General features: G+C 40.9%; 1 protein-coding gene across 14 annotated transcripts in view; it reads left to right on the top strand.

Moving 5' to 3' along the window:
* LNPEP (leucyl and cystinyl aminopeptidase) overlaps window positions 1-13,390 on the top strand; it is a 107,435-nt gene extending 94,045 nt beyond the window's left edge. For 3 of the 14 annotated variants that reach the window (XR_011525255.1, XR_011525248.1, XR_011525251.1), the window contains exon 19: window positions 1,072-2,334. Coding sequence is in view for 3 of the 14 variants with exons in the window: in XM_070569614.1 (XP_070425715.1) it covers window positions 5,412-5,417 (6 nt within the window). In the remaining 11 variants the exon portion in view is untranslated. Of the gene's footprint in view, window positions 1-1,071; window positions 2,335-5,411; window positions 5,898-6,574; window positions 6,753-8,253; window positions 9,631-13,176 lie in introns of those variants that run through there. The other 11 variants (XM_070569614.1, XM_070569615.1, XM_070569616.1 and 8 more) reach the window with 8 other exon arrangements.
* Window positions 13,391-13,968: the final 578 nt, after the last annotated feature.

Here is a 13,968-nt window from a genome sequence, read left to right as displayed (position 1 = left end):
AAAGGACAGGGTATGAACTTTTAAAAAATGTTTGTAAATGTCTTCCTGTTACTGATGTTGTACCTAGTCCTTTGTGTCCAGTGTGGGTACCGAATGCAAATGGAGGGTCAGCGTGTGACAGATCTCCCCCCTTCCCCTGGTTGCCTGTGTGGGCAACAGCGATTAGAAGAGTTGTGTGTTGTTTACTTACTTGTTTGTTTTGAAGGGATTTGTATTTTTGGCAAGGGAATATTCTTAATACATATAAATATGTTTTTATTTCTTTGTTATTTCATTCTGTCTTTAGTCCTTTGCATGGCTTTGTAGGGACCTAATGAAAATTGAGTTTCATAAGTTGACACATCACTTTTTCATTTCCCGCATATTTCTTCATTTAGCAGTAGCTAGCACAGTTTTTTTGTGTTTATTTTGTTTAATTCTCTAGCATATAGCTTTTAAAGATCTAAAAAAATATATACACATATGTAATTTCCTTCTCCCCCCCGCCATTATTTTCCTTCAGTACTTAGTCCCTTGCAGGGCTCTGAATGTATCTAATAAAAATAAAGTCCCACTAAATCCCTGCCACCTGATGTGAAGGTGTGGCATTGTGGTGGTATAACTAATGGCAACAGACATGCAGCAAATAAGATGGGAGAAGACACTTGGATATGGTTGAGTTGTGAAAGCTAATCAGATCCAGCATTTCTTGTGTTGATTCAAACTAAATGAAATGTAAGAAGGGACCTGTTCTTTGGAAATTCCGGAAGGACAAGGAGGAATACTAAGTAAAATTGTGTTTAAAGATCAGTGCTGACTAATCTTTCAGTGACTGGTAAGCCACAGAAGTGCTGCCTAGAACTCGTTTGAAGACCCTAGAGAGCAGCTTCTTTTCTGAGGCCTAGAATTCTGATCCGTCTTTAGAAGTCTGTTGCAGTTCCATCAATAGCATATTCTTGTGTAGTCGGTAGAAATTTTTTTTATTTTTGGAATGATCCTTTTGAGTTATTGCCATGGTTCTAGTGAATGACAGCATGGGCCCAAAAACTAATGCAAAAAGAATTTGAGTGACAGGCCTCTTCTATTTTTCAGCACCCACGTATGGTAGGGCAAGCTGGCCCTTTCCTACCCGGAACTCCTCTGTGTGGCTGCGTCTCTCTCCTCAGTTCTCCATTAGCTGGACCATTCCTGTTCTTTTTCCTTTTTGTCTTCAGTCCCTGCATTGTTAGATGTTATCTTCAAGTACACTCAAAAATGTAAGCCAGTGTCGCCTCATTAGCTGTGTGTTTTGCATGCATTTCATGCATCCAGACCTGTATGTTCCCTTTCAGCATTTCGAATCATATTTCACATCAGCTCTTCATCCACCACATGGTAACTGTTATGACTCCACATTTGTCTGTATCAAAGAAAATGCATGTGTAAAATTCCTCCCTCTCTCTCTGCCCCGCTCCCTTCATTCGATCTTCTGAGCATTTCTTGTTCGTTCTGCAGTTTATAATGAATATAATGCTGAAGATTTGCCATATTATTATTATTATTATTATTTTAGAAACATTGAGTGATAGGACTCCTAGAAAATTTGCAAAGAGATGTTATTTACCTTATAAAACTCTCAGGTTCTAGTGTTGAAAAATTAGCCTATACTTTACTGTTACTTATACCTGCTGCTGTAGGAAAAACAAAAGTTTATTCATGACACATTTAACTTTGATCATAAATAAAAGAGAAGGAGGCACCTTTTTGGAGTTAGTCATGGTCGTCATTAGTGATATTTCTGACAGTTCTTCATTTGAAGTACTTCAAAGGAAGTAAAGGTCATGGCTTAGCTGAATGAAATGCTCCAGAAGTACAGTAATACACTCATGTGTGTGTGTGTATATAAAATGAGAATTACAGCATAAATTGGAGCATTTGCGTTAATCAGCAAGCTCACATTGAGACAAAACTCAGTCTTACAGCTGTCTTGATTAAAGCCAAGTGTTCCATGTTGCTGTGAAGAAGAGTCTTTCAAAAACTTTGAAAAATAGTTACTTGGGTACTTGTAAGGTATTACATTTTCGTATTTAAACACCTATAGAGATCTCCAGTTCCTTGAATCTGAGCTTATGGGTGGAATTCTAAATTTGTATCATAATCTGTCTTTTGTGGAAGGTTTTGAAAATAGTTATGTATATATATAATATTATATATGCAAGTTGTGTTGTGTCACTTGTAAAGGGAAAAGGCTTATTTTTCTTTATACTTCTAATAACTTGTTTTGCATATGACCAGCACTGACTGAAAGGCATGTGTAACTGCAAACACTGTTGCTTTTTTTTTTGTGAAATGAAAATAAAAGTATTTAAATATAAATATTGTGTGGACTGTTTGGTTGAAAAAAATTACATATAAAGTGGTATATTTTCTCAGATTACAGGCTCTACCAGGACAGCAGCCATATTCATTGTCTTTCATAACTTGTTTCCTACCTCCTCAGGACCCCAGGATCCTTACTGCATATAACTCAAGGTTTCTCGGACTCACACTTGACATTGGGTGCTGTCTTGTGCATTGTATGATGATTAGTATTAATGCAAATAGCAACTAGATGCCAGTAGCAACTCCCTCACCCTCAGCGTGACAACCAAAACTGTCTTCACACATTGCCAAATGTCCTCTGGGGTGGAGCTGAGCATTAAAACTTTCAGCAGACTCATGGAGCAGTGGGCTCAGTAACAGTTACGTGAACTCCATCTAGGGTAATGATGTACTTTTCAGACTGAAGTGATTCTTGTAAACACTCAGGTCACCTGAGTAGCCAGTTGATACAGTAATAATTCATTACCTAACTCAGTGTAAGACATACAACTTCTTATGCCAGTGAAACCAGGGAGCACTCATTATCTTAATTTGAAGGTGAAAGGACATTGGATGGTATCAGGGAACACCGCTTGCCTTGGTTCACATATAACTGGAATGTAAGTGCACAGCTTCTTAGAGGGACACTGCCACAGGTACAGTCCTGGGCAGGTCCACAAAGGAGCTGCTTCTATCCCCATGAGTGGTCGTGAGGGAGAATTGAGAATTTCTTAGGCTTCCAGCCATGGAAACTAGAACCAGTACTCTTTTATAGTAACTGTTAGGGCTTAAAGTTGGACGTTTTTAGAGCAAATAGAGTGCCTCTGAATCCCCTTACCCAAAACCCTATTTCTGGGGACACAAAACAGCCTTGAAGCCATACTCTTAAAATCTCTTATAGGGATCATTAATGATATATTGGGGCAATGCTCTTAGGAATTGCAAAGGTTTTGATGAAAAGCTTCTGCTTAAATTTTTGATTCTTTTTAATTCCTGGATATTGCAGTAAACAACTGAAGTAAAATCCATTATAAATTAAAAACCCGTTATAAATGTGTTTTTATTCCACTGATTCCAATGGACTTTTGGGATGGAGAGTAATAAACCATTTTCTCTCTTTCAAAATAATTTTTATAATTCATGGCACAGAAGAATTTGATTTGGTTATATTTTCTTTTTGCTTTACGCCTTCAATTCTTACCGTAAAGCCCTTCCCCACCAACACACACACAAAAGCATCCAGTGCTTACGAAAACACGTGCACGGGTTGAACAGTTGACTTACGTGCTGTACAGGAGGATTATTACCAGAGGGAAGACACTTTTAAATTATCATTACAGCTCACCCTCTAGATCCAGTAATTGGTAACATGTTTCCAATGCTTTGTGCTTGTTCTCACTTTTATTCTTCTTCATGGATGGACATCCAGTCAACTGGTCAAAGTCCAGTTGAGGATAATGCGTTTCTGAGACCCCTGTGATTTCTCTTGTTGGCTGAACTGAATTATAATCAGGACTTTGCTTACACGCATAGCAACTTTCTACTTTCCCACCCATTTTTATAAAGGGAGAACATAATGTAATAACATAACAATAGACCTAATAGAGTTATCAAAGTCGATGCTGCCAAAGTTGAACTGTTGATAGCAGGCGGCACCAGGAGGCAATAGTTTTAAAGGAAGCCACGGGACATCCAAGAGGCCAGGTCAGCTTAGGAAAGGCTATTTAGGGCAGTCAGTGTGCTACATATTCAAGTGCCATGGGTACACAAGCCAAGTGGGCGAAATCGGCAGCCCTTTTGTTGGATGTTTTCTCATGCTGTCGCTCTTCTATGTGAGTGGAGCTGAAGAGATCCTCGGGTGTTTCATCAGGATGGCACATTCGCTGTCCGATGGGTTTAGTGGCTATTTATATCTTCATTTTCTTTACCTCTCAGCTTTTGTAATTTTTAATTTGAGAAAAATTATTGGAATGGTACTATTATTACATGTTATAAAGGTGACATTTTCTAGAAATTTTAAAGTCCTTGAAAGGCTTTGGGGCTTAGACTGACATCAGTTAGGACTGCACTTAATTCCTGGTTCAATCATTTTCCACTTGTTACTTATTTCCTATTAGCCTCAGTTTTCTCCATTAATAAAACAAGGATACTACCTACCTTGCAGGGTTGTTGGCATTAAATAAAATACCTATAAGGTGCCTTGTACAGTGCCTGGTACAGACAGAGTCAATATCAACTGCTACTGTTAAAACTGACAGCTGCATCTGAGGTCTATGGCTGTTAATACCCTCACTTACAGATGGAAATGAGTTTTTAAATGAGTAAGATTCTATAGCTTGCCAGTTAGGAAATTAGAGAAACAATTTCAGTCTAGTCCGCTTTTTATAAAATTAAGCTTTAAATTTGCAAAGATTTCATTTGTTTGAGAGGCATTTTAGTATATTAGAAAAAGCATGGAGTTATATAGGTTTCACAACTATAGAAAATATCCTGTCACTGAATTTGCTTAATTATAAATAAGTACAAAATAAAATCCTGACTGTTGACAAATCTGCAATGGAGGTAATAACATCTACTTTTCAGTAATAAGGTGAGGCACAGACACATGGGAAAGCAGACCTAGTGCTTCCTAAGTGCTCAATAAATATTCCTTTTCTTTCCTTTCTCTCAATTTATTTGCCTCAAGAATGCAAAAGAATCAAGCATGCTCAAGTCTCAATTCTAGCTAGAAAACATTGTATACGATTGAGGGCATGACACAGAAATTGGCCAAATGTTTTAGGATCTCTGTTAGTGCTGAAAGGAACCTTCGGTATGACCTAGTCTAACTCCCTCACTTTACAGAGAAAGTCAGGGCACCAGAGGTTATGCCTTAGCGAAGACGCCTATCATATAACATTATATGTTAAATTCGTATATATGCTTGTAGTATTAGAAACAGTTTGTATCACCTTTGAGACAAATGATGTGCAGTTGCCTGCAGGGTACTGTTTCCTTGCAGATAAGAGTATTAGAATTTGCTATTGAAAGTGGTGTTTTATTAAAGTGGAGTGTGGAGCTAAATTAAACTATCCTAATATTTTATCTTTTAGGCTTGATGTTGTGAATGATCCATATATCACGATCTCAAAAGAGTGGCCCCTTTTTCATATGTTTGAACTAAGTGGGTTGCATTGAAGTCTCCGCTCTCAGGCAGAAGATACTAATGTCAGGGAGGTTCAGACAGACTTCTCTCCCCGACAAAAGAAGATCAGAGAGGAAGGAGCGCTGTTCAACAATGGTGAGGTGCCAAGTGCCATAATGGTTGATGGCCTGGATGGAAGGAACACGAATATTAGCTTCACCAACTACAAGTAGAAAGTGCAAATGAGCCACTATCCTAAAGCCGTGTACCGCGAGCCTGAGACGGGCCTGCTATCCTCAGGTGGGCCGGAGAGTCCCAGACCCTGGCTGCATCCTGCTGTCCTTTCCTACTTTTCAACAGACCTCCTTCTGTTGTCAGAAGGACAGGAACTTTAAGAAGTTTACAGTTGTGGGAAAAGAGACAATATTAAAGGAAAGAATTTTCAAATCACCTATTTCACATATTTCATCTTCGTTGCAGGGGACATAACCTGGATGTCAGTTGACCTCTTCTGCCCTGCATCCATGCCTGCAGTCTCTTGTCTGCCTTGAGCAAACCTAGACTCACAACCTAGCACCTTTTCCCACAAAACCCATGACAGCCAAAGCGTTCCTGAGCAATGTAGGTTCCCCCCAGATTCCGTAGGGGACAGTCTGAGAGGCCAGCTACTCTCACGTGCCACAAGAGCATCTTCATCGTCACTCGGTATTGCTCTTCTCCGGAGCCTCTCCTTTACCTTGCCATTTCTAGGGGATCTTTTCACCCACCTTCTTTATTCAAAGTGCGCATGCACACAGGCCTTGCTGAGTACTCTTTCTTGCTCCTAGACATCCCCCTGCCCTTGAAATCTCCGTCTCCTCTATGGCATTGTGCCTCAGTGTCTACACCCGATGCACAGCGACAAGTTCATCAGGAGCTCAGTGAGACTAACGGCCTGTAGTTAGCAGCTGGCCCGACGATTTAGAGGAAGGGTCTGTGGCCTTTTGCTATTTGGACATACTCCTTGCAGTCTCACCCCTTACTCCAAGCAGTTTATCAACTGCTTATTTCAAACAAACACATTGATCTCGTAAAAGAAAACTTTACCTCTTTAGATTGGCAACTGATTCCTTCCTAACTACGTTTTTCTAGGCTAATATGAAAATCGGCTTGTAATATCTGAGCACATCCTGACTTTGGGTAAGAGAAAGAAGCCATAAATTGATCTGGTAGAAGAAGGAAGCCAGGCCATACTCTAAGAATGTCTTTCCTCGGTCACTCATTCAGTAAACATTTGTAATCATCTACTATGCACTGGGCCCTGTGCTAGGTGGGTACATGAGGCTTGATGCTGTGATGTGGGCAGCTGGCTCCAGCTGGGAGAATGCCACCTGGGTTTTATAAACACTCCTGCATGGTGGGTGGTAGATAGTTGAGGGCATTTGGGTTCATGGGGAACAGAGGTGAAGGGTGTCACAGTGGGAGGTTTTAAGCCATGAGGCTGGTGGCGCTGCAGCCACTTCAATAACAGCAACTGCCTGAGTGGGGTGGGGTTGGGGGACACTCATTCGCCAGCCAGAATTCTCGCTCTGCTCACTTGGGTGTGCAGAGCAATGTGAGAAGTGGAGGCCTCTCACCAGATGCGGCTTAAGTGCCCACATTTAATGCCTTGTGTCCCTGACTGGGAACCAGAGGCGCTTTTGATCTGCACTCAGTAACCGCAAAGGTATTCATTCCAAAGGGTGTTCCGAGTGAATGATAAGAGGCGGGAAGTTAATTGCCTGTTTCGGTTTCACTCCAGGTTTCCCCTAAATTCTAATTAGCAATAAACCAGCTTGGCTCACCTCAACCTGAGTTGTGAGAGTGCTTTCTTGTCTGAGTTTCTCCTTGTGGCTAAGCAAGAATCAGGAGAGCATTTCAAGACAGACTTATAAAGCAGGGAGTCTTGACTTATACCTCAGCTCAATCAAAGGTAGAGGGCCTGTAGGTGAAAACCCACAGGCGAAGTCCTTAAGCACGACCAATTAAATGTGCTGCACAGGAAATCCACTGTTTGGTTGGCTTCTAGATGACAGGCACCCACCTCAGGAACTTCAATTACTGCCGGCTAGCCTCAGTATCAGAGCAGGAGTTCTGATCTTTGACCTTTCCAAGGCCCCTGCCTTAAATTAAAAGCGGTCTTTGGAAGTCTTCTAGAATGTGCTTGGGATGCAGTTTCAGCAGGACTGGAGAGCGGGAGAAAAATTCTGGTGGCTTCTGCCCTTGCCCAGTGCTCACAAGGAGTGACCAAGAACAGCCAATAAGACTTGCCTGTCCTGAGCTGGCTTAGAGTCCACACAGCCCTCATGGAAGGGACCCCAGACCCATAAGAAGACTAGGGGAAATTTGGATGAAGTTGAAGGAATCCTGGGAAATGTGAGAGAACACTAAAGAAAACTAGTTTCAGGTAAAGTGGCCAAAAATGGAAGTATTTCCCTCTTCATTTTGAAAGAGATAGTTAACGAGCTCTGAAGGATATCCCACACTTTCCTGTAAGGAGAGTGGGCAGAACTCTGGTCTAACTTAGGCCGTCCAGAGATCTCCACTGACCAGGAGGGGAACTGAGCTGTCTTGAGCAATACTGGTTCCAGCAGGAACTCTGGAAGCCAGAATCCTCTGCAGGAGGAGACAGTGCATGAGCTTGGTTGGAGGCCGTCTCATCCCAAGAGTGGAAAAGAGCTGCCAGGTTCCAATAGGCAAGGAATCTTCCCTGGGATCTGTGGGACAAGGGTCTTCATGGCGTAGGCAAGAAGAGTGCTGTTTCTCAAAGGTGTTCCTTGGTTGCCTTGCAGATGGTTGTCCTAAGTTAGCCCATGGCCCTGCTCAACCCATATGGAGGCTGAAGTCCTGAGTGCTGCTTTGCCATGCAATGTGATTCCGAATGACATCCCCCTGAGTGTACAGAAGAGAACTGCAGCTCCGGCTCCTCAGTTACAGCTGCCCCAGGAAAATCTCCTCTTTCACACCCTACAGGCCAGTTCTGCAAATAGTTGGCAAAAAAACATAGAAGGTGCATTTAGACCAGACTGTCTAATAAGAGGGATGGGTATTTGAGGATGTTGGGCACTGAACTTCTGTGGGAGAAGGCTGTCTGGCAAACATGCCCCATGGGATTTTTGTAGCTCCAGTCTCCACAAGTTGTTTTCAAGGTGATGATATTTCGAGACAGGTGTTTCATGACTCAGAATACTAAGCTTATGATGCTCCATACCCATTAATGATCCACTTGCGCAGACCCTCCTGGGAGAACAAGAAGCATCCCCGGGGCAGTGGAGCCTCCCTCTTGCTTCATGCAGGCTGGCCAGTGGCTGGGGATGCACTGGAAAGAAGCAGGTAAATCAAGGCTTCTAACATCTCAAGTGTATGGCGTTGCTCAGTTGCTCAAATCCTTGTATATCACTCTTATCTCTTTGCCTAATGTTGATGAATAATTTTTGGCCCTAGCAAAGTGGTAGAGGCAGATAACATCGCAAGCAAAGAAAACTACAAACCAATATTCTTTAAAATATTGATGCAAAAATCTTCAACTAAATACTAGCAAACTGAATTCAACAGCACATATAAATGATTATACATCATGACCAAGTGGGATTTCCCCCAGGGATGCAAGGTTGGTTTAACATCCAAAAATCAGTTGATGTATCACATCATATCAATAACACATCATAGAATAAAAAACAAAAACAACACGATCATCTAACCAGATGCAGAGAAAAACACTTGACAAAACCCAGCATACTTTCATGATAAAACACACAACACTAGGAATAGAAGAAAACTTTCTCAACCTGATAAGGGGCATTTACAAAGAACCCATAGCTAATATCACACTTAATGGTGAAAGATTGAAAGATTTTGTCCTAAGATCAAGAGCAAGACAAAGATGTCCACTCTCACTGCTTCCATGCAACATTGTACTGGAGGTTCTAGACAGGACAATTTGGCAAAAAGTAAATTAAAAAACGAATAAATAAAGGGACCAGCCTGGTGGCGCAGCAGTTAAGTTCACTCATTCCGCTATGGCGGCCTTGGGTCCACCGGTTCAGATTCTGGGTGGTGACCTATGCACTGCTTATCAAGCCATGATGTAGCAGGCGTCCCACATATAAAACTACTTTCAGAGAATGTGATTTATGTGTAGAAAACCCTAAAGTATTAAAAAAAAAAAACTAATAGAGCTAATAAGTGAGTTTAAGAAGGTTGAGGAAGACAAGATCAATATACAAAAGTCAGTTGTGTTTCTAAACACTAACAATAAACAACCCAAAAAAGAAATTAAAAAATCAATTCAATATACAATAGCATCAAAAAATAAAAATACTTAGGAATAGGTTTAACCAAAGAAGTGCAAGATTTGTACACTGAAAACTATAAAACATTGCTGGAAAAAATAAAGACCTTTAATAAATGGAATGACACCCCATATTCATGGATTAGAACACTTAATATAGTTGAGATGCCAGTATTCCAAAAATTGATCTAGAGATTCAACACAAGCCAGAATCCCAGCTGGCTTCTTTATAGAAATTGATAAGCTGATCCTAAAATTTCATGGAAACTCAAGGAACTCAGAATAGCCAAAACAATCCTGAAAGGAGAATAAAGTTGGAGGACTCACACAACACAATTTCAAACCTACTACAAAGCTCTAGTAGTCAAGACAACGTGGTACAGGCAAAAGGGCAGACATATAAATCAATGAAATAGACTGGCAAGTCCAGAAATAACCCATACATTTGTGGTCAATTGATTTTTGACAAGGAAGCCAAGACAATTCATTGGGGGAAAAAAGTCTCTTCAAAAAGAGGCGCTGGGACAACTGGATTTCCACAAGCAAAAGAATGAATTTAGACCACTACCTCACACCATATACAAAAATTAATAATTAATTAAAATGTATCAAAGGCTAAATGTAAGGGCTAAAACTATTAAACCCTTAGAAGAAACATAGGTATAAGTCTTCATAATTTTGGATTAGGCAGTGCTTTATTAAGGTGTGACACCAAAAGCAGAAGTAACAAATGTAAAATTAGATAAATTTGAGTTCATCAGAATTAAAAACTCTTGTGCATCAAAGAAAATAAGAGGACACACTACAGAATGAGGCAATGTATTTTCAAATCATATATGTGATAAGGGTTTAGTATCCAGAATATGTAAAGAACTCATACAACTCAACAATGAAAAGACAACCCTATTAAAAAAAAGCAAAGGATCTGAATAGACGTTTCTCCAAAGAAGATGTACAAATAGTCAATAAGCACAAGTAAAGATACTCAGCATCATTAGTCATTAGGAAATGCAAATCAAAACTCAATGATTTTCCCTTCACACTCATTACCATAGCTATAATCAAAAAAATGGAAAATAGTGAGTGTTGGTGAGGATCTGGAGAGACTGGTGCCCTCATACATTGGCTGGTGGGAATTGTGAAATGTGGAGAACAGTTTGGCAGTTCTTCAAGGGGTTAAACATACAAGTTACCATGGGGCCCAGCAATTTCACTCTCAGGCACCCAAGAATTCAAAACATATGTTCATGCAAAAACTTGCAGATGACTGCATGAATGTTCACAGAGCATTATTCATAATAGCTAAAAAGTAGAAACAACTTAGATGTCCATTAACTAATGCATGGATTAAAAAAAAAAGTGGTATATCCACACGATAGAGTGCTATTCAGCTGTAAAAGGAAATGAAGTATGGACACATGCTGCGACATGGATGTACCTTGAAAACCCTATGCTAAAGAAGGGAGGAGAGGTCTCATTGAGAAAACCTAACAGTCCCACCATTTTCCTTGTTCCTTCACCCTTCTGATCCCCAGATGCACAGCTCATGCTAGGAACCTCTAAATGATGTGCTAGGTCATTTCTATGAACTGCAAATGTCCAACATTGCCCCTGCACCCCTCTCTCAGAGAACTTGGTACATAGGTTTGTGGATGAGTTATATGCCTGCTTACTCCTCTCACTGTACGTCTCAGTCAAGGTTGATTGGACCAGAGATGAATACTTGGTGCAGGGAGAACAAATCACAATTTAGGCAGATCCAATCACATTCACTAAACTTCTTGACATTGGGTTTTGGAGGGACTAAGTCTGTTTATTCAAGAGGACTTCAGGGATGGATTCATGAAGCTGACTTTTAACATGCCCTCTGAGGCAATGGTAGGGTGACCAGCTCATCTGGTTAGCCTGAGACTGCCCTGGTTTTAGCATTGAAAGTCCTGCATCACAGGAACTCCCTCAGTCTCAGGCAAACTGGGTGGTTGGTCACCCTAAATGGGCACCATTGTGGAGCAAGTACACTTGTCCATGCAGAAACAGACAAGGGGAGCAGACACTTGTAAGCAGAGATTTGAGATTATGGGGCCAAGCGTAGAGTCAGTGAGAGCAGCTGCCTTGATTCCTGATGATTTTCCAGTTCATTCTTCTACCCATCCACTCATCCATTTATTAGACCAAAGCTTAGTGAACACTCACCTTGTTTCAAGCAGTTTGGTAGGGACAGGGATGGCCTTGAGGCCTTGAAATTTCCCAGATACCTGAAACCCTTCCAACAAATCCCATTTTGTGTTCAGTGGTTTGTCTTCCTTGCAGCCAAACCATCCTTTAAATACTTGTCTCTTAAAATGATGGAGGGGACAGAGAAGAGGGCAAGCAGAAGGTGTTTCAGCTTAAAAATTTCACGACTCTCTGAGTCAGTGAATAAAGGACTCTCCTGTACATGGTATATGTCAGCTTGTATCCTCCTGTGGGGCCAAGTTTGGCAACAGTGACATCCGTGGAACTTAGTGGCTGGGAACTGGAAGCTTAAGCAGATATTTTAGACCTGTGCCTTGGATGAAGAAAATCTCCAGTGTTGTTCCAAGAGTTCTCCAATGAATCCTGCATGTACACACTAGACCAGTGGCTTTCAAACATTTTTGACTTCTACCCAGAGAAAGACATGCAGTAAATGTAGTAGACATCACCATGGATTACTTTATAGCAATTAAAAGGAATAGAATATAAATAACATCTTTTTAATTTGTTTAATTTTATATAAATTATGAAAACATGCACTCAAAGTAAGGTATATTTTGCAAGAACATACATATAACAAAAAGGATAACACATTAAACACATTATAATGGTTGCACGGAAGTGGAGGATAGGGAGAAAAGAGAGATGAGAGAAGGAACTCATGCTGACTAATGAGAAGATATGGAATAAACTCATTAGTGTAATTGAGATATTTTTAAAAATGCATTTTAGGGGCCGGCCCTGCGGCCGAGTGGTTAAGTTAGCGCACTCCAATGCAGTGGCCCAGGCTTTCGCTGGTTCGGATCCTGGGTGCGGACATAGCACCGCTCATCAGGCCATGTTGAGGTGGCTTCCCACATGCCACAACTAGAAGGACCTGCAACTAAGATATACACCTATGTACCAGGGGGATTTGGGGAGATAAAGCATTAAAAAAACAAAACAAAACAAAAGATTGGCAACAGTTGTTAGCTCAGGTGCCAATCTTTAAAAAAAAAAAATTTATTAAAAGAAAATGCATTTTACCTTGCAACCCAGTACACAGGTATAGGTTTAGTTGTAACAAATGTTTCACAAATCATTATTTACCTTAACTATGTTCAATATTCTCTAATTTTGTTCTATTTGACTTTTTTAAAGTGCTGATTACAACGTGCTAAATTGCTTTCACATCTTCCTCGTGTGGCAGGACCTGCAGCGGGAGAACTGTGCTAGACCTCAGGGAACAGTGCACGTGCTCAGCAGCAGATGGTCCAGCAGCTCTCGATTTGTCTGACAAAGACTCCAAAACCAATTAAGCACAGAAGTTTTGCAAGGAGTGGAAACAGTTTGCCTCTCTTCCATTTTACACAGATACATTTTGGATTCATTTCTTTCTGGTTGAAGTTTAGAACTACAGTGTGGTAGGTAAAAAAATGGTCCTCCAAAGATGTCTACGTCCTAATTTCTGGAACCTGTGAATTTGTTACCTTGCATGGCAAAGAAGAATTAAGTTTGCGGATAGCATTAAGGTTATTAATAGCTGACCTTAAAATTGGGAGATTACCTTGGATTATCTAGTTGGGCCCAATGGAGTCACAAAGGTCCTTAAAAGTGGAAGAGGCAGACAGAAGAGAAGGTCAGAACGATGCGATGTGAGCGGAACTCCGTTGCTTTTGCTGGCTTTGGAGATGGAGAAAGGGGGCCACCAGCCGAGGAAGGCGGCCGCCTCTAGAAGCTGGAAAAAGCAAGGAAGTGGATCTTACGCAGAGCTTGCAGAAAGGAACGCAGCCCTGCCAATGCTGTGATTTTAGCTCAGTGAGACCTGTGTCCAACTGCTGGCCTACAGAACTATAAGATAGTGATTTTGTGTGTTTAAGCACTAAAGTTGATGGTGATTGGTTACAGCAGCAGATGCAAAATAACCTGTGAGTGCAGTTAGAAAAATTGGATCTAACCACTTGCCAGAACACTAGTAACTACAAATCCCATAATTCTTTCC

The sequence above is a fragment of the Equus przewalskii genome, chromosome 13 (assembly GCF_037783145.1).
Source record: "Equus przewalskii isolate Varuska chromosome 13, EquPr2, whole genome shotgun sequence".
Classification (NCBI taxonomy): domain Eukaryota; kingdom Metazoa; phylum Chordata; class Mammalia; order Perissodactyla; family Equidae; genus Equus; species Equus przewalskii.
This window is presented reverse-complemented; position numbering and strand designations above follow the sequence as displayed.